The sequence below is a fragment of the Serinus canaria genome, chromosome 3, assembly GCF_022539315.1.
Source record: "Serinus canaria isolate serCan28SL12 chromosome 3, serCan2020, whole genome shotgun sequence".
Classification (NCBI taxonomy): Eukaryota; Metazoa; Chordata; class Aves; order Passeriformes; family Fringillidae; genus Serinus; species Serinus canaria.
Window position 1 is genome coordinate 76,664,826 of NC_066316.1, and position 20,832 is coordinate 76,685,657.

The 20,832-nt window shown below is 38.3% G+C and overlaps 1 protein-coding gene and 1 long non-coding RNA gene across 9 annotated transcripts in view; one reads left to right on the top strand and one right to left on the bottom strand.

Moving 5' to 3' along the window:
* The window catches only part of MAP3K7 (mitogen-activated protein kinase kinase kinase 7), a 48,023-nt gene extending 38,124 nt beyond the window's left edge, over positions 1-9,899 (top strand). For 7 of the 8 annotated variants that reach the window (XM_050972118.1, XM_050972119.1, XM_009093570.4 and 4 more), the window contains 4 exons: positions 1,229-1,337; positions 4,109-4,170; positions 4,710-4,825; positions 6,838-9,899. In XM_050972118.1, the coding sequence (XP_050828075.1) occupies positions 1,229-1,337; positions 4,109-4,170; positions 4,710-4,825; positions 6,838-7,018 (468 nt within the window). In that variant the 3' untranslated portion in view covers positions 7,019-9,899. Of the gene's footprint in view, positions 1-1,228; positions 1,338-3,212; positions 3,300-4,108; positions 4,171-4,709; positions 4,826-6,837 lie in introns of all 8 variants that reach the window. The other variant, XM_009093563.4, reaches the window with a different exon arrangement.
* LOC108962592 (uncharacterized) lies at positions 1,228-19,553 on the bottom strand. Its single transcript, XR_001991264.3, has 3 exons — positions 19,337-19,553; positions 3,329-3,451; positions 1,228-1,369 (listed from the first exon to the last, which is right to left on the bottom strand). It is a non-coding gene; the product is annotated as an uncharacterized LOC108962592 (long non-coding RNA).
* Between the last annotated feature and the right edge of the window lie 1,279 nt (positions 19,554-20,832).

Here is a 20,832-nt window from a genome sequence, read left to right on the forward strand (position 1 = left end):
AAAGATTTTTCAAAATGTTTGATGCCATCATTTTGATAATATCAATCAGATTATTTCTACAGTTTATTGTCTTATTTCTAGATGTTAACATCAACCACAAAATGCTTAATAAACATCACAGAAGAAAGACTGGGCATTTGAAATAATGGATGTTTCAGTGTGTATAATCTTGTTATTCTTTGGATCATTACTGGGCCAGAATTCTGAATTTTAAAACTTAAGTTAAAGTAAGATATTTGCAAATAAAGGCATAAATAAATATAGTTTCTAGTTAATGTATATTTGAATGCTTATTTTGAAAAATTAAGTCATTTAATGAATCATTTCATGATAAATGTACCATCTTGAAAATAGTTGTATTTTTATAGCATCTTCCCTTTTACTTCATTTTTTTCTGAGAAACTTGCTGGGGCTTATAGTCTTAAATCCTTTACTGTGTTAATTTAATGTCACTGAGGGGGTATGTGAAATAGAAACACATTATAGATAACATTTCTGAAAAAGCAGCTTAGGAGAATAATGAAATCTGTATTACGATTTTGTGCTTTGGTTAGAAAAAAAGATTGGAGGAGTCAAACAGTACATGAAAAAACAACCTTCAGAATTCTGGTTTAGTTCTTAATTTGTTTTATGAGGGAGAATGTACTAATTTTCTGATTGATGTGCTTCAATTGACTGATCCTTTTTGATTAGGCTTTTTTCACGTTTTCTGAAGATTAATCACATAACCTCTGAGTTGACAAAAGAACCAGAAGAAAACTGTAGATTAATACATGGTCGTCTAGTGCAGCTACTAAGCTGTATTGCTTTCATTGAATGTAATTCCATTCATTGATTAAACACTGGAAACAAACTTTATTTCCTCTTTGTGTTACAGAGCTCCTAGATTTCACTGAACAATGGTGCAAAACTCCCAAGACATATTGCCATGATTTTCTGTAAAGATCTTGAACACACTATTCAGCATTAATTTTTTTGTTGTACTCAATAGCAAAATTGTATTAATTTCTTTTACACAATAAAGAAGAATTGGGGATGAAATTATCCCTGCAATGTATGTAAAGTTGACCAAGCCATCAGGAGAGCATTCAGGGTAAAAGCTTGGGGAGGGAAAGTATTTTTAAGGAGGATTATAGGTGCAGATTTCTTCAATTTTTTTTTTCTTTTTAATGAACTTCTCAAAAAATCCTCTCTTAACTTGTCATTTTGTTTTATTTTGTCATTTCAGGAGAGTAGAAACAGCAGTAGATCATCTAGTCCTAGTGTGAGAATGATCACTACCTCGGGACCAACCTCTGAAAAGCCAGCACGGAATCCATGGACACCAGATGATGCAGGTAATCCTTTGTTTATTATATCATTTTTTTGCCTGTAAAAAAAATTAAATATTTATTTGATTGTGGTATGGGATGTGTGCTCAGACATTAATAAAAGTAAGCAATGAAGATCATGATTTTTTTTAAGTTCTGCTTAAATCAAATCATTACATTACTGCCTTGTTTTTCACATACACTGTAAGAATATTAATAGATTGGTAAATTACATAAACTTGTAAACATTTTGCTTGTAAGAAAGTAATGTAAATTGCAGTGATAATAATACTTAATGAGCATCTTGTTAGCAGTCATTTTTTACTATAGTGTGGTCTTGGAGAATTAGGGGAATAGACGTCCTGGAGCATTTTAGTCTGTCCAGTTGTGTTTTGAATGCACATTTAAAGATTTCATTGCCCTGACATCTGGAATTAAATGTTATGTAGGTGAGTATCACCTGGAGTAGGTTACTCCTGTTCACCATCTCTTGTAATTTTGCTTATGCAGGATATAGATGTGCACACAAAATTGCTGGTTTTAAATGCACTAACAGGTGTCTGTAGAAACATTGTAAATACTTCTACTGTAGCATCACTGTTCTTTTCTTATGAAATAGGATTAAGAATGAAGATAATTTAATAGTTCAGTTTGATTTTAAAAGTCATAATGGATTCTGTTATGAAAATAACCAGTACTGGAATGCAGGAAAAAATAGATCCCCACAAATTCCATTTTAGAGTACAAATAAAAATTACATTTTTGATACCAAAATGTACATGTTGAATCTTAAATTTAGTCACAAGATGGTACTTCAGAGTGCCTCAAATGCTGTAATCTTTTTCTTGTGATCTTTTCATCTGGATGATCAGACTCTTCCTGTAACCAACTGCAAAATGGAGACTCATGTGGTGACTGACTCTTGCACAAGCATATGTATATATATATAATTATGTATGTATATTTGCACACTTGCATCTAACCAAATATAAAGTGATTATGTAAGATGTACTTATTATTCCCTGTGTTAGTGGGAGGACAACACACTCTTGTGTTTTGCTTCCCAGTTTTCTTCTTTCTGTCCTTTTTTGCTTTGCCTGACCACAAGTCAGTGCCTTGTCACTCATAACTTTTCCAAGCCACTGCCCACTGCTGCAGCCCACCCTGGGCCCTCTTGTGCAGCATGGACCCCGAGTTGCTTTAGGCAGTGAGCACTCAAGGGAATTGCTGCCTCACATTGGAAGCAGGCTCTTACCCAGGCAAGAGCTCATTGGGAACCAAAAGCTGCAAATCGTAAGCCAGTACAACAAAACTTTGTGCCAAGTTTTTGCTCTTAAATGCGGCACAGCACTGGAGCTAAAAGTCAAGTTTGTTTTCTGGCCCACAGAAATTGGTCACTTTATACTCAGGTAAATACAGAATGTATTTACATTCTGTATTTTTTCTTGCTGGGTTTATGTAGGCCATGCAAAAGAATTGTTCAAATTTCTGAGGAGAGAAATAATTTTAGTTTTCTGTAAAAGATGCTATGTTTTTAATTTAATGAAGCAAAGTGATAAAACAGGGATGCAGCCGTATCTGGTCAATCCAGGAGAATTTGCAGTTCTGTGACGTGGTGCTGAAACACTTGGGAATGTCACCTGAAGCATTGACATGTATTGATGTATTTTTGAAGCATTGCAATTCATTGTCACAATATCCTTATATGGCAATAGTCTAGTGTAGGGAAGGACTTCTCATGTTGATTGCATTTAAGATACCATGGTGATTAAGTCTCTGGTTTTAGGGTTGTTTTCTTTTTCTGTTTCCTTTTTGTTTTTACCACCTTCCAGTTTCCTTACAAGCATACACTTAACCACTTTTTCTCCATTCCCACCCTCTTATTTCTGTTTCCTTTTGAAGCTGCTCTTGGAAATAGCATAGTCTTTGAGGGCAACACCTTAGTTTCTCTACCACGACTACTCTGTGGCAGGTGCTTTTGGGGTATGGGTAAGCAGCCCCTTTTTTTTCCCACTTACCCTCCTCCATATAAGCCTCTAGTAGCAATTATGCGGCTGTAAAATCAGTAGTTTCTCCATGTGTCTTTAGTCCCGTGTCTCTTAAGCTTAACAGTAACCTTGTGATCCCCAGATTGTGGGCTACTGAAAGATAAGAATGCAGAAACATACTAAATCTGGAATGAAAGCTCTAGAGAGAAATCCAGAGCAACTGCAGTGTAAGAAGAGAGCAGCCATGCCCAGGAGACAGACCAATTACTGGGTTCCTTGCTACCCACAAAGTATCTATATGGAGCAGAGAAGATGCCCTAGAGCATGTTGTGAGGAAGATACTTAGAAACCTCACTGGGAGCAGGTTTCAAAACTGAGCAGGAGGTTGTGCTTATTTTATTTTGGCAGAGCTGATTTGCACAGCTTCTAATTTTAAAGTCATTAGATGCATGGGCTGGCTGGCTGATCCTTCATAAACAAGAATGAAATGGCAATTTTTTTATAAACAGAAATGATTGCAAACTGTACAAAAATGGTATTTTTAAAATCTGTGTGCTGTTACATGGCTTCTAGAAATGTAGGTTGATAACCTCATTTTTTTTCTTGATGTGATAGACCATACTTTTGATGTTCTTAACTATCCGAAAAACAAAATGATTCATCTGCCTTGGGATTGGAACGCTGCTATTTCCATCTGCTTATCCACATTCAGATTGTGTATTGTGTAATTACTTAGACTTCTTGTTTTTGTCCTGTAAGAACAGAATTAACTCTTTTTAAATACATAAAGTTTTTTTGGTATTTTTGCAGAGACCAATGGGTCAGATAACTCCATCCCAATGGCATATCTCACATTAGATCATCAGTTACAGGTAATAAATATACGGTTTATTAGATTCTCAAGTTTGCATTTCATTCTAACATGTGACTTTGGGGCTGCAAAATATAGTGCCACATATTTACCTGGGTTTATGTTCTGTCTAATTTTTGACCAAGGCTAAAAAAATATATTATGTAATCTGAGATTGGTTGACTCAGGTTTGATCAAGCTATTAAAAACAAGCCCTGGGAAACATGATCCCTAAAACCAAATGTAAGCTGAGTTTGACTGTCAAAATAAGACATTATTTGCTTGAGTGTTACTGAATCAGATTGTTGTATACACTTTATTTTTTGTGTGTGGGATTAAGCATTGCTTTGATTTTTGTGACAAGTGTCAGATTAAAAACTTCAGATTTGAGTTAACTTTGACATCGGTGCAGTAATATTTTCCAGGGGATGGTTTAACACTTATTTTTAAAGGCTTACTGGTTTTTAAAAGACTGTTATAAATATACTGCAGAGATATTCTAACACACTATTTACTAAGATATCAGTTCATTAGTCTTTTACATGTCTGATTTATTTTCAGCCTCTAGCACCATGCCCAAACTCCAAAGAATCTATGGCTGTGTTTGAACAGCACTGCAAAATGGCACAAGAATATATGAAAGTTCAGACAGAAATCGCATTGCTGTTGCAGAGGAAGTAAGTGAAATGTGTTTAACCTTTTCTGTTCTTCTATGTCTTTCCTATACACAAAGTCTGTGCATAATAATAAAAATACATAATAAAAAGTAAATAATAGTCACTGGGCATAATTATTTTCCAACCATAAACTCAGGACTACTGAACTGCTCAGTACAGAGGAAATATTTTGAGCAGGTAATTGAAAGTTCTAATCAATATCCAGACTTTTCTCCTAGGACTGGACAAGTCCTACATAAATAGTAACAAACTGGTAATGTTTGATTTTATCATCTCAAATGAAACACCTGAACTGTTAAAGAACCTTGGAATTTAATTTGCTACACTGTCCATTAAGGTATTTTCAGTTGTAATTTATAGATAATTAGTTAGTTAACGGATTACAGAATTTTGGGTAATACGTCAGTGTAACTCATTTTGCAGTTAGTTTTAATCCTATCTCTGACTTTTGTCAAGCACTGCATTTACAGCTATATTATCAACATTCATCTTAGATTTTTCTGCCATGGCTTGAGGACCTGATGCTTAAAAACTGTTATGTGTCTTCTCCTTGTGTGTTGGAAATAAAGTCTTTCTCTTGCAGTGTTTACATGTAAACAACATGTAAACATGTAAAGCAGCTGCACATATTGTTGTGTAAGGTCAAAAATCATTGCTGATTCAGAATTTGAGTTCATGACAAGTTCTGTTGTGCTCTGTTTCCTGATGCCAGGGACCAGTTCAGAATCGCACACTAGACCAAATAATCAGCATGTGACCCACCAGTGTCTGAGCCACTGGCAGCTGTTAATAGGGATCTTGCCTTAGTTTTTGTGGATCAGCTAATGAGAAAAATGTGTGTACCTTTTGTAGAGTAGAAATAGCATACAGAATGGGAAGCAAATGTTACTGTAAGATTGAACTCCTATCACATATTCACTTTGGGCTTAGTATTCTGTGAACAGTTTGGTTTTTTCACATGTAACTAGGATTTTTAGATTGGATGAGGAGATAATGATGCTAGAGTTAATATCTTAATTTTGATTCCATTTATGTTGTCCCCAATGGTCAATAATTTTTTTTAAATATATTTGTTTCCAAACTGGTAATTTTCTACTTTTAGATTCCTGCTGGGTTTTTTTTTCTAGGAAATTTGTGTTCACATTTCTTCCAAACTGTTTTTTCTTAGTCAGAATGTAATTGTCCATAGACCTTAAAACAAAAAACGATGTTGTGATGGATGAATTTAATGCTAGTTAAGGTAGTTATTGGTTCAAACTTCATATAATTACTAAATTTTCTTTACTGTAATTAAAAACCATATGGCAACAACTAATTAACTTTCTCCTTTGCTATTTTGTTGCAAAAATATTGCTGGCAGCTTGCCTTCTTGACACCTCATAACAAAATAGTAAAACAAACTGCCACATCAGTTTTGCAGAATAAATTATAGCAAGATTATCAGTGTATTTGAGCCTCTAAAATCTTTGCTAAAAAAACATGTTGACCACTTACAGCATAAATAATGGGAAATGCCACTTACAGAAGTAATTGCCTTGATTCTACTTTTCCACTGCTTTAATAAGTTCAAGTCAAGATAGAAAAATGCAATTCACTAAAAAGTTACAAAAATTACTGCAATTTTGCATTTGAAGTTGCCTTTTAGACATTTAAAATGTACATATAGATATCTAAAATTGGAGTTGAATGTATTCATGAAATTTTGTGTGGCTCCTTAGGTATCTAAGTGTGACCTGTAAAACTACATGTGAAAGGCACTATCTGAAGAACAGTTTTTGAGGCTGAGGTTCAGTCCTCAGCTGTTATAAAGTTTAAATGTGGATTTGATTTGGAAGGGAATTTTTCCCCAGACTACATTAAAGAATAACATTCTTTTGTCAACTTCTTTTGCACAGAATATCACCAGCTGTGAGTTCAGATTGATAATCAAATACTGATTTGAAACATATGAAGTCATCTACACACAAATGAAAATAGAATATAAATTACAATGACTTTTTTTTTCATTTCAGACAAGAACTAATAGCAGAACTGGACCAGGATGAAAAAGACCAGCAAAACACATCCCGTCTGGTACAAGAACATAAAAAGCTGTTAGATGAAAACAAAAGTCTCTCAACATACTATCAGCAATGCAAAAAACAATTAGAGGTCATCAGAAATCAGCAACAGAAGCGGCCAGGCACATCATGATTTCCTGGGACCTTTCAAATGAAAAATATGCACAGAAAAGACTGATTTTTTTTTTTATTGTTATTATTACCCCTTATTATGACAGCTCATGAGTGTTAGCTTCTTGGTGTGATCTGTACGTGTCTGCTACACTTAACATCATTTAATTTTCTTTTTCCTAGGTGAAATCCAGTTCAACAGGTTAATTGAATAGGGTGAAAAAACAGTGACTTGAATTAACCAATAGCCCTCAAATTAAAGCAAGAAGAGTGGCTGTTTGCATGCTCCTTGTGTGAAGGCTAGCCTAACAAGTGTTGAGGAGGCTGCTAAATTGTGAGAACTTATTTTTAGTTTTTGGTGTTGCCTCAGTAAGAGCAAAAAAAAAAAAAAAAAGACTTTCCTGTTTAAGAATGGTTTTGTTCCAGTGTCTCATCTCAAACTATTATTATGATGATTATTTTCATAATAAACTGAAACATGCACCAAGCTGCAGAGGTGATGTTGGCTGACCAGAGTAATTCATGATGCATTAGTGATGCCTTTTACCCATAGACAGTGTATTTTTCCACATGCAAAATGGTAGGCAAGCTGATGCCAGCATTCTCAGTTCAGTGCTTGATAACCCTGCATTTTGACTAATATATTTCTTGTAATCTTGCATTCATAAAATATTTGAAGTAAAAGGCTGTATTTTGTTTACTTTCTTGGGGTGAATGACATGCAGTTTCATTTAAATACGGGCCCAAAGTTAGGAAGGTGATCGCTGGACAGAATTGGTCCCTTGTATAAAAAAGACACCATCAAAAGTATGTAAAAGTGTGTTTAAAACTTTTAAAACCTTTGTCCCTGTAGAACCTTTGAAAGAAAATTCAGAAAGAAAATTAATACAGTACTTGAACTACTTGCTCCTTTTATGTTTTTGCTCCGTTATTGATTTTGTTTCAGGAGCTTTTTTTCTTAAAATTATTTGGTGAAAAGCATTTACCATAAATGTAAATAAGTTTGTTTTAGATAGAGTGGGGAAAGAGTGTGGGGAAATTACTTTATTTTAAATAACAAATTATAAAATGGAGTTGAGTATGTGAATAGTGGAAACTATTAAGAAAATGAGGGAAATAGCTTAGATCTCCATCAGGAATCTCAGTTATTCCACTCATTTGAACATAGCTCAAAGGAAGTTCATCACAGAATGCCTGCTGCCTTTGTGACTGAAGAATTGCATTTAATGAGCTGGAGTGGAATATGTAATGCTCAGTATTGATATTTACCATTATTTCATAGGAGAAAATAATTACTTGTTTACATTGCAGATTGATTATTTGGATTATGAATTAACTTTTAACTGGTACAAAAAGGAGGCACTTTTGTATACAATGCTAAATTACTCCTTGCATACATACATAAGTTCAGTATGTTCTCAGTTACAGGCAGGGTTTTAATAACACATGTGTGCAAAATTAAAATAGGAAATTGAAGTTTAGCTGCTTCACCCTATAAATAAAAGAGAAGTAGTGAAATTTGAAGTACACTTTTTTCAAATTAATACTTACTCATACCCATGAGCAGAACTTAGAAAAACCTTAAGGGGAAAAACCTCATACTATTTTCTCTTTCTCTTCCTGCCTACTTGATAAAAACCATCAATACAGTTGTGCTTATCTGTGAACAGCAAAGAGGACAAACAACTTACTAAACATCCTGTCTTGAAAATAAATCTATTGTTGGCAAAGCTTTGGGAGTTAGAAACCTTTCCCTCATTTTATTTAAATAAAGGAAGGGTTCTCATTCCCAAAACCTTAACAGATAATTTGATTAGTTAGCTGAAACTGATATTGGGATCAACTTAAGGGCACACATATTTATAGCAAAATGTAATTGAGGGAGAAAATAACTCTAGTATTAGGAATAGCACATGTTATCCAAAGCATTGCTGTTCACATACATCTGTCTATCTACCAAAATGGAGACACTCAGTGATCAGCAGCTTACTTAACATATGCTGAAGCATTAAGTAGAGCAGCATAAGTACTGATGCTCAACTTCAGAGGCATTGCTAGTTACATACACAAAATCATTTCTCAGGACAGTTTTTACATTTTTGCTGTGTAGTAAAAGATATGCTTAAGGTCAATCTGCTGTGTGTGAAAAGTCACTTTATGGCAGGGTTTGAATAATGAAATTGAATGCAGTGATAAATTAATGGTACATAATATAAAAGTAATTCCTAGCAAGTGTTTATGATTTTCCAGGGTTTACATTAAAAAGGGTCTCAGATTATAAAATAAGTGCTGTGCTACCATGCACTCTTGGTTTCAATCAATAGTTTGGTTTTACTACTCTTTTAATTTTCAGAAGGAATTTGGAGTTTGGCTTTTTCCCTTCAAATTGTCCTTTTCTTAATTTTACCAAAAATTTTAAAAATACCCAGATTTCTCACAGAGGTTTTGTATATGAAAAAATTTATCATAAAAACACTGTAAGGGTAAAACAAGGCAGCTTGGGCTAAGAAGAGTTTAACAGCCTAACTTTCAGTGACCTTTGTTGTTTTCATAAGGCTCTTGTTTTAAAGCTGTTTACAAATGTACTTTTATTTTCTGTTAAACTATTTGAACTGTTCAGGAACTTTTTTCATGTATTCTTCAGTTAAAGCTGGTCCTCTAATAATGGAGGTGAAACATCTAGGTTGGGCTGGGCACTGCCTTCTCAGAAAAGGTAACAGGCTCTGGTTTTTGTTACAGTCTGTGTTCTGTAAGATATCTTGTAATTGAAGTATGCTTCTGTGTACTATGCAGTTCTTCGAAAAATGCTTTTTTTAGGCTTTTTGGTTTGTTATTTTTTCTGATGAGGAGTTGAAGATTGTAATTCAAAACTTGTACATAAAATGGTGAATGATTTCATATGATTCAGGAATGAGCAGTGTGGCTTTCTGTTACAGGGTTTTGCTGCTTTGTCAGGAGTCTAATTAATAAAAGCTGAGAGACTTCCACAAACATGTAGTAATGCCCCAACACTTGCCAGAGCATCCGTGATCTCTCATGGAATCCCACACTGGGTGGAAGATAATCATCATGCAGTTGTTCCCACTGCCAAAAAAAACTTCTTCTGCTATGAGCTTGTTCCTTCCTGTATGCAGAACTAGGGTGTAGGATGAATAGTCTTACTCATAACTGAGTATAAAGATATTTTAAGAATGCCACATCTACCTTGTGGATGTAGTGCAAAGAGATAAGTGCTTGTCTGCTGTTGTTCAGGTCAGAAAAATTCCATTCCCTGTAACTTGTCTGTTTGTTCATAATGGATGTTACAGTTTGAGAGGTTCTGCTGCCATACCAGAGACAGAGATGACCCCCAGAAGTTTCTCGTTGCCTGTGAAGATCACAAAATTGTGCTTCAGATCTGTTCTGAATTGTTCTGAACAGCTTGATCCTTTCAGGTGCCCTGCTGTAACTTGCCAGGAAAGTTTGAAAAAACAAGGGGAAAGAAAAAAGGTGTGGCACACCCAACCCCTCAGAATAGAGATATCCCTGGTGAGCTGGTTGACAAGCAGGATGTTAGAAAAGCAAACCTGTTTAGATCTATATGCAGATATAAACACATGTTTGTGTGTTCTTACCTACCTGAAAGGAGCATGCAGCCAGGTGGGGGTCGGCCTCTGCTCACAGGCAGGCAGCAGCAGGACAGGACACAGCCTTAAGATATGCCAGGGGAGATTTAGCTTGGACATTAGGAGGAATTTTTTCATAGAAGGAGTGATTAGACTTTGGAATGGGCTGCCCTGGGAGGTGGTAGAGTCACTGTCCCTAAAGATGCCTAAGGAAAGGCTGAAGGTGGCACTTGAGCCATGGTGTGGTTGACATGGTGGTTTTATTCATAGGTTGGACTTGATCTCAGAGGTCACATCCTCACAATTCACATCCTCTACTGAACTTGCTGCAAATCTTTTAACTTTGAACCTACATCTCTCTGGTCATGGAGCAGTACTTAATTAAAGGGGAAAAAGGAATTTAGACTAAGTAGTTTTAATTTTTAATTATTATTAAAATACTGTCTTAAAATACTTGTAGCACTTGTAATACTTGTAATCCTAGGGCTTTAGCCTAAACAAGCATTAGTGAAGAAAAGATTTTTGTTCATAGCTGTGTGCTTTACACTAAGTAGCTAAAAATTTGATACTCTAAAGGATACAACAGGCTTGTGTCTGTATAATTCCACATAGTTAGTCAGTAGTCCCCTTCTAACTTGAGTAAAGTCAGCCGTGCACTTGGGAACCATTTCTTTTTACAGATGGATGGAGAGGAACACATCATAGAATGACAGAATCATTAAGGTTGGAAAAGATGTGGTGGACAACAAGCTGTCTGTGAGCCAGCAATGCCTTTGTGGCCAAGAAGGCACATGGTGTCCTTGGGTGCGTTAGAAAAAGCATTGCAGGTTTATGGAAGTGATTCTTCCTCTGTGCTCAGTCCTGGTGAGCTGCTGTGTCCAGTTCTGGGCTCCTAGTACAGAAGAGACATGGAGCTACTGGAGCAGGTCCAGTGGAGGACAGTGAAGATGATGATGGGACTGGAGCATCTCTCTCATGAGGGAAGGCTGAGGTAGCTGGGCCTATTTAGCCTGGAGAAAAGGTGACTGAGAGTGGGTCTCGTCGGTGTGTATTGGTATCTAAAGGAGGGTGACAAGAAGGTGTTTCCAGTCTCTTCTTGGTGGTGCCAAGCAATAGGAGAGAGAGACTGGACAGAAAGTGATGCACAGGAAGTTCCACCTGAACATGAGGAAGAACTTAACTGTGTGGCTGACTGAGCACTGGAACAGACTGCCCAGCGAGAGTTTGGAGTCTCCTTCACTGGAGATATTCAAAAGATGTTTGAATACAATCATGAGTAGCATGGTCTAGGAGACCTTTGGAGCCTGGACCAGGTGATCCACTGTCATCCCTTCCAACCTTACCATTCTGTGAATCTGTTAACACTGATGTGCAGCCTGGTGAAAATGCTCTGACCTTCCCTTTGCCTGGTCATGATTTTGCCCCCCACTGAACAGGAAAAGCAATGGAGCAACGGCACACGGACTGCTCTCCTGTGGTAATTAGGCAAAAGACCAAGTGGTGGTTTGCATTCATATAATCTATGGGTTTAGCATGTGCTGTGGAACAAAATCTTAGTTTATACCAAAAAATTAGAAAAAAATTCCTATGTGTAGGCAGCTTGGAGATTATATAATCTTTACCTTTTCTCTGCTCACAGGGTGGTGAGGCACTGGAGCAGGTTGCCAAGAGAAGTTGTGGTTGCCCCATTCCTGGCAGTGTTCAAGGCCAGGCTGGATGGAGCTCTGAGCAACCTAGTTTAGTGAAAGGTGTCCCTGCCCATGGCAAGAGGATTGCAACTTCATGATCTTTAAAGCCCCTTCCAACCCAAACCATTCTATGATGACATCGATATGCGAAGAGCTCTGTCTCAGTCTGTTCTCCTTCTTTCTCATTAAGAGTAGCAGTGTGGATGTCACAGCTGTGGCCACCTTTGAGTGATGTGCAAAGCCCCATGACTGACCTGGTAGCTCCTGCAGTGTGGAAAGAGGGGTGGCCAAAAAGGTGCTTAAGAAATGGAGAACACCTCATGCAGCTTTGCTACTGGATCTATACAGTAGATGCTTTAGATTACTCGGACTCCCTTCCAAAACCAGGCAAAGTCACAAAGATTAGGCTAAAATAGGGAGTAAAACATCCTATCATGTGAGGATATCCATATTTGTGAAGCCACCACATGTGAATCAGATTCTTATTCACGTTTCTTACATCACCTTCATCATCAGCAAATTCCTGGCACAGCCAGGAATTGTTCATAAGGTAGGAGTGTAGATAATACAGCTCATCCTCTGAGGGCTGTTTGGGGCCTGCAGGGCTGCTGGGAGCAAACTGCTTCTGTCAGGGAAGTGCTCAGAAGGGACCTCAGAGGAAGAGTCAGCACCAGGAGCCCCTTTGGTCAGTGCTGCTGTGCTTTGCACCAGAGCACAGTGCTGTGGCTGAGGTTACAGGGCTGGTGGGAGAGCAGGGCTGCTGCTTTTCATCAGCAGCCTTTAGCCACCCCTCTGGGTGTCCTTGGGTGCTGGCCAAAGCTGCTGTGAAGTGTGAGATTTAGGGTGGCAGTTGTATGCTTATCAAAAACCCTGGTTCCAAAGAAATGGCTAAGGAGGGATTTTGTTTACTTGTTTTGGGGTAGAAAAAAAAGGAATTTAGACTAATTGGGGTGAGGGTCATTGAGAGCACTGTATACCACATCTCTGGATCAGGGAAGTACGCCTGTAGCCTTGGCACAAGCCCTTCTCTGAGTGTGCTTCCAAAAGAACCATGTGGTGAAACAAGTGGTAAAGGCTTTCATGGTTGCTTCCCTGAGGGCTCTGAGTTCTCAGACCTGTAAGGAAGAAGTGGAAATAAAAGGAAAAGCCGTAACGACTCAGCAAGGGAGATGAATGTGGCTGGTTTATTAATAGTTTTGCATATTATGCTATGATCTCCCCAAAAAGTGCTAGAGGTGGAACTGAGTTTCCAGTCTCAGCTGCTTTAATTCAGTGGTTTTAGGACCATGTAATCTGCACCTCCTGGATAAACCTCAGCCTTCACCTCGCCTTCACAGCTGAATTTGCCCCTCAGAGCAAAAAAAAAAAAGCAGAGGAGGGAATATATATTCCTGGAGCAGGACCTCAGGTAAAGATATCTTTTAATAAAATCCTATTGTGGTAAATCACAAAAGGTGCAAAAAGTGATGAACATTAAGAATCTAACTTGGTTTTAATCATCTGAAAACTCAGATTTTGGTGATTTTTTTTTTCCTTCCCTGATGCCTAGTCCCAGAGTGAGAAAAGGTGCAAATATAACCAATTGCACACAGCTTTTTTGTATTCAATCCAGCTCCTACAAATTTAGTTTCTGTCAGTGAGGTTCAGTGAGGGGTCTGGAGCACAAGTCCTGTGAGGAGCAGCTGAGGGAGCTGCAGGTGCTTAGCCTGGAGAGAAGGAGGCTCATGGGGAACCTTGTCATTCTCTACAGCTCCCTGAAAAAGAAGGTGTAGCCAGGGGGGTTCAGCCTTTTCTCACAAGTAACAAGAGGAAATTCCCCCTAGTTTTGCTGGGGGAAGTTTAGATTGGAAATTTCCTCACAGAAGGGGCTGCCCAAAAAAGTGGCTGGGTCCCCATCCCTGGAGGTATTTAAAAGCTATATAGATGTGGCACTTGGGGACATGGTTTAATGTTGGACTTCACAGTGCTGGGCTAGTGGTTGGTCTTGATCTTTGAGGTCTTTTCCAATTTAAATGATTTTATGATTCTGGGATTCTGTGTTCAGAGTTTAGATTGTTGCTCAGGAAAATAGGAAAATATAATTTTAAAGAAGATGATTCTACTGAGGTTTAGCGCTTACTTGATTTATTTGGGGGCAGATTTCACAACAAGTGAGTGATTTTCAGAATATCTTTATCAAGTAGAACACCAGTCTCATGGCTGGTGCTGATGTTGCAAGTTTTTAACCAGCACTGTGGCTTCCCTGGCCTGAACTTCTTACCTGGATATTGAAATTATCTGCTGGGGAAAAGCAGAGCTTTGGGATCATAGAGAGTAAACCTAGTTAGCTCATTTCTGAAATCAAACAAAATGCTGAAATCTCAAAAATTGACAAGGAAAATGTATGAAAATGCAAATGAGGAAAATTAATTTGCAATTTTGGCATGTTAATCCAGATGTCTAAAACTGGCTGGCGAGGAAGTAAATCACATATTACCCTCACACCTGTACAAAGAGATGCTGTTCTGAAAAATTTGCTTTTGTTCTGCTCTGTCAGTTGGTCTGATATTGTTACTCTCCCAGAGGACCAGGGCTGGCCAAGACCTTTTCACTGTCTCAGAAGGATGGTGCTGTCTCTACTCAGTATGTGGTTAGTCTTCCCATACCAACCATTTTCCCAGAGCTCAGCCTTGGAACAGGTAGCTGAGGGCTGGTGGAAGTATTCACAAAGGTACTTCCTCCCACTTGCTTCAGGCAAGGGAGACACATATTCTTCCATGGTAAATCAAGCTGTGAGCCTAATTCAGAGTCTTGGAATGGATGGTGCAGAATATAACTCCCTCTGCCTTACAAGTGAGGCTACACAGGTGGATACAGGAGAGATTACTCTCAGATGCCTTTAGCATTTGTGAATACCTCAAGAACCCCCCAGTCATCAGCATCTGCCAGTGAGGAAAATCAAAGCTGATACCGACACTCATGTTGACCCATCTGTTGTGTTTCTGCTGCTGAACATTATTTTGGACTTTAAAATCTTTTAATAGCCAAATATAACTAACACTTCTCATAGTATGAGTGCACAGCATAACTTGCCCTGTTATTTGGACCAAGGCTAATGTTTTATGTATAATAGCCATTTTTATCTAATTACCCCTAGATTTAGTATTACCAGGAGCAGCACAGGTCATGCATATCCTTTATGTGTCTGCAGGCAGGCTGCAGGAGGACCTGTGACACAAGGAGAAGTCTGAGACTCACCACAACTCCTCACCTCAAAGAACAGGAGGGCTGTAAACTCGTGGCACTGATTTTGCAAGGTTTATGCCTACAATCCCAGCTAACGTCACTAATTCTCTCTGTGGTTGCCACTCAGCAGACAAATTAATGGCATGAGTCATTGTCAACTCCTACTAAATAAACCAGTGAACGAGAGATGAAAGGCTCTGTATCCAAGTTGTTTTCATTAATTGCACTGTGGGGCAAGGGTAGATTTAATTTCAAGGACGGGAATATTAACCTCAATTCCTTTTCCTTAATTGAGTGTGGAGAAACAAGAGGCGTAAGCAAGGGAAGCAGAGAACAAGGACATGGGTCATTAGCACTGTCATCTGGTCTCACAGGCAGCAGTGCCTTGTAAAAAATGTCATTGCAGCAACCAGGAGGCAAAAGCTTGTTTGGCAATGCACAGAGCATAAGTTATAAGGAAATTTACATTGGTGATTGAATTTTCACCAGTATTTAGATGTGCAAGTCTCAGCACAGGCTCATAACAATAAACTAGTAACTGGAGCCCATCTTGAAATGATTCCTAGGGTGAAAAAACCAGCAAAATCCTGCAGAGCCCTCTCCGTGGATGATGCTGGCTCCATGGGAAGCCTTTAAGGGAAAAGATGTGGTCATTAGGCCTATTTTATTACTGATATATAACACTTGCGGAGCATTTCTCACCTGAAAGCTTCAAATCACTTTCCAAAATGCATGATTACAGAAAAATAGAGGCCCAAGGGAGTACAGCTGACCTTCTAGAAAGGAGCAAGAATTTTGGCATAAGATTCATGTTTCCTGCCTGTCATTCCATTAACGCATGTGGGGGGCTCCAGTGATTCTGTCACTGAATAACTATCAGTTAAGCAGCAGAGTTCAGGAGAAGTTTAGCTAGATCCAGGAAACATCCTTTTAGCTAGTGAGGATTGGGTACATTTCTAATTTCCCAGGTGTCTGTGTTGATTAAGATGACACGAATGGAAATAAACCAATTACATACCAGGTCAGCTCTCATTGTGAAAGTGGGGTGGCAGTCAATGAATGGGTACATCTCTTGGGTATGCATAGCAGGGTGGGTGATGAAATTACATCTTAATATGAGATAAGGTGTCTCCTACATTTAAAAGGCTTCAATAAAAGACCATGAATTTTAGGCTAGCTACAAACTACCTGACCATGCCTAATCTTGTTTAGGATCATAACTGTTAAAGAAATAAAAACCTCAAGAGAGAACTTTTTGGTAATGCCTCAAAGAACTTTTTGGTTCAAGGAGAGAGTAAAATATTCTAAACCAAACACATCCATAAAACAAACATTATTACTTGTTAAAACTTCTGCAAAATAATTTTAAAATTAAGGTATCATTTTTTGTTGATGGAAGAGGTTAACAGAGATCTGTTTTGTTATAGACTTCATGGTGTTGGTTGGTACAAGTGACTGTGCTTAATTACATTTAAATGCTGTGCAGTTAGGAAAGAATGTGCCTAAAGCTGTATCTCCACATGCAGTGCTCATAAGAAGAAAGAATTTCTCACCAAGCTCAAATCCTATCTTCTCTGCTATTTAGAACACAGGAAACATAAGATCATCTTTCTTTTATGAATCTAGCAGTGATTGCAAAGCTGTAAATAAAAATGCAATTCTTTCTTGTGATGCCTGTGAGTGAGCAAATAAGAATTAAATAAATAAATGTTTCCCTTACAGCTGCAGAAAACCTTTAGGGCTCTATGGAACAGTAAATTGTGGGAGTCTCTTGACTTAGCTCAGTTACACTTGGCTCCCTGGAGGCCCATCATTTTGAAAGAACTGTGGCCTACTTGGCTTGAGAAACCAGGTCAAACTCCCTTTACTTAGAAAAAAGTAAAAATAAAATATTAATGCCAGCATTTCTTGCAGTAATCCAAAGCACATACCAGAATCCATCACACTACAGAATGGCACTGATCTGTGCTTGCTCTCAGTGTATCATTGCTGTGTCAGTGAAGATCTGATTCACCATCTCTTGCCAGGAGAGTTGACCTCTCCTGGAGAACCTCTTTGAGTCCTGCAGAAATTCCTGTGCGTGCTCAGCTTGGGGTTCTGTTACCCATCCTTGGGGCTCCTGGCCAGAGAACCAGCCAAGGCCAGTGTCTGTCCAGAGGAACATGCCCACAGCCTGTGCCACCTACACCCTACACTGTGATTGAAAGGATCAGTCAATTTTTTGATCAATGTCTTCTTCATGCCCAGCTCTGGTTTCTTTTCCCCATATTCTTCTATCACTGAAGCTTAGCTGAGGCCTTAGGTCATCTTCTACCTGCAATCTGTTTTGTAAGACTGGGTATGGGCCCACTTGAGTTTTAAACTACCTAATCATGGACCTTATTTACCAATACATAGAGATAAATATATGAGAGACACACGTTAGCCTTTCAATTCAGGCAAAGTGGAAAAGAAAAATGTGCTATTCCTTTTTAATTGAGCACACTAGTACACAAAAGCAGTATTTTTTCACTATGTAAGTGGTCATAAGTGCAAGTAGTTTTTCTGCAAAATTCCTTGGTGTCAGCTTTGCAGTAGCCAAGACACAGCATTTATGCTGGATCTGCAAGAAACTGCAATAAATTTGAAAAAAAAAAAATTAACTAATACTGTGACTGCCAGCAGGGGCTAAATTACATCATGCTATAACCTGGATTTCCTGGAGGTGAGAGACTTCTGCAGAAGGAGAGCTGAGCAGGACAAAGCCCCTTTTCTAATATATACTGCTCACTGAAGAGCCCTTCAGACTGTGGCATTCTGCTCTGTAACAGTGATGAGACCCTGAGTAATGACCTGGGGACAGAGAAGTATTGCCAAACAGCCCTCATAATCTCTTTTGTGCAAGGCAATTTTTCCCTTGCATTAACATGCCTGAGCACTGAGGACTTCATATTTACTAAGACTTCTTGTCTTGCCATTTCCCAAAGAGCAGTGAATTTTGTACTGCTGAAAACTGTGATCATGCAAAAATAGGGTCTTTTTTCTTGCCCCTGGAGAAATATCAGTGCTTCTGAAGAAGTGGCTTTGCTCTGCAATGAGAACCTGGCAGGCTTAGTAGCTTAAAAATTTGATTGCCAATGAACAAGTCTTCAGTTGTGTGCACATTTCATTTCAAGGCAGTGGCTGGGAACATTCTCGAGCTAATTAAAATGCAGTAAGTAGTCAGCTGGTGGTGCTGAGAGCTGTTTTCCCACTTGGAAATGGGAATTGCAGTGGTTTCCTCCGTATGATCCAGAATTGTCGGGAAAGAACATCACATGGAGAGCCTAGTCAATGCACAAAGCATCTCCAATGGGTGCAAAATGGTTTGGGGTTTTTTTGTGTCTAAAATCAGACATTGTTAATAATGTAAGAACAAGGAAAATGTGCTCTTGGGAAGACTTTAGGCTTTGCAACTGCTAGGCTTTGCAGCTGCTCCCAAGAGCCTACTTACAGTCTAGGCTGATCTTGATTGTCCCTGGACAGGCTTGAACTCAAAAAAAGTTGGATTATAGCCATTAAGAAACATTAATCTCAGAGGTATCTGAACTTAACCTGTATTTATTTTCCAAAATACCTTTTGTGTTTCTTTTGGTTTAGAAAATTCCACATTTAAACAAAGCCAACCAAACCACAGCACAATTCCTAAGGCCCAAAGATGAATCACTAGAATAGCCTTTGAAACAACCAGAGGATGCTCGCAGTGTTTGCAGTAGCTGCCAAAGAGCAGCAGGACAAGTGCAGGGCTCTCCTGCTCCATGATAAGCCCTGATGTAAGCCTCCATATCCATAGTGGCCACTTACCTTTAACCCTGAGAAGCTCAAAAAGCACTTGCTGGAGTCCAGCTTCTGTTTCAGCAGTGGGCAGGGCTCTTTAGAGGGAAGAAGTGGGACTTTTGCACGACTCTCATCCTCCTACCTGGCATAAAAGATGCAGATGAATCACTTGGAGGTGAAGCATCTCTGCATTTAACTACATGCTGCCTCTGACTACCTTTTTGCAGCACTGCAACCTTTTTAAACGTACCAGCAATTTACTGGAGCGTGACAGAGAGGAAAATGAGGTGTGTTTTTACATTTCCTTCTGCCAAATGAGCACACAGTCTCACAGTCACCTACGGAAACTGGAAGGGTGGAAAAGTGAATTTTCCTTTTCTCATTGCAATTTAAAGAAAGTATATGGAAACTAGTTTGGTGGATCTGCAATCTGTATCTCATTTAAAATTAAAATTGTCCATTGAATAAATTTCCATTTACTCTAGCAGAGCTCTGGTGATTTACATCAGTTAAGAATCAGCTCATCATTTCCTTTAAAGCTACTTATATCATTCTGTGGTTATGAGCACTCTACAGAGCATTTAGGCTGCATTTTTAAAGAGTATAAACCCTCGGCAAGTTTCCTCTTGCAAATACAAGTTTGAAGAGATATTTCACCATGAAAACATGGTTAATTTCCCTCTTCCAGAGATCTTAGTGAGGTTTAGTACTATTTTATATAGAGTGATCTGTTTATTAACGTGGAAATGTTCCATCCTGTTGGTCTCTGTGTCAGTGTTTGTTCTTTATATTATGCTTTAGAAAAAAGTATAATGACACACCATTATTTTTTTTAACTCAGCATGTTAAACAAGGCTTTCCTGAAGTTCTGATGTAATATCAATTATTTAATAAGCATGGAGCTTACAACTTAGCTAAAGGTTATCATCTATAATAGATACATCTGCTTGTGTTTTCCTCAAAGCCGTGCTTTTTGACCTTTTTGCTATACAAAAGAATAAACTGTTTCTGTGTCTGTACAAACTATGGTGACACTGTGGTTTTCCCTCTAGAGTTTGCCCTGCTCGTTTTACATGATTTTGAATTCAAAGAGAAAGAAAATTGCAGCAGCATGTTTATGCCAGAAAATAAATACAAACACTGCTGTACTCTCTTGAACATCGTCGCTATGATGTAAAGCTTCATATTAAAACCAGTTTTGCACACTGTCAGACTGCACCCCTGTACTTTCCTCAGGACGATGTTGCTGTCACAGCAATTCAACTTTTCTGGCAAATGAGACCATTTCTAATGAGATAACACTGTCTCAAAGAACTGAATGACTTAGAGAGCTGAGCTCCATGCTCAGCAGAGTGTTTGGTGCCCTGAAACCTACATTTCACTGAATTGGGTGGGACGTGCATTCCTAAAAGATCAATTTGCTTTTGAAGATGAGTGCCAGTTGGCCAAACCATTTTTATCTGGAGTAACAATCCCGTTAAAAAAATTCAGGTATTTTGGCAAATGTATCAGCAAAACCAGGG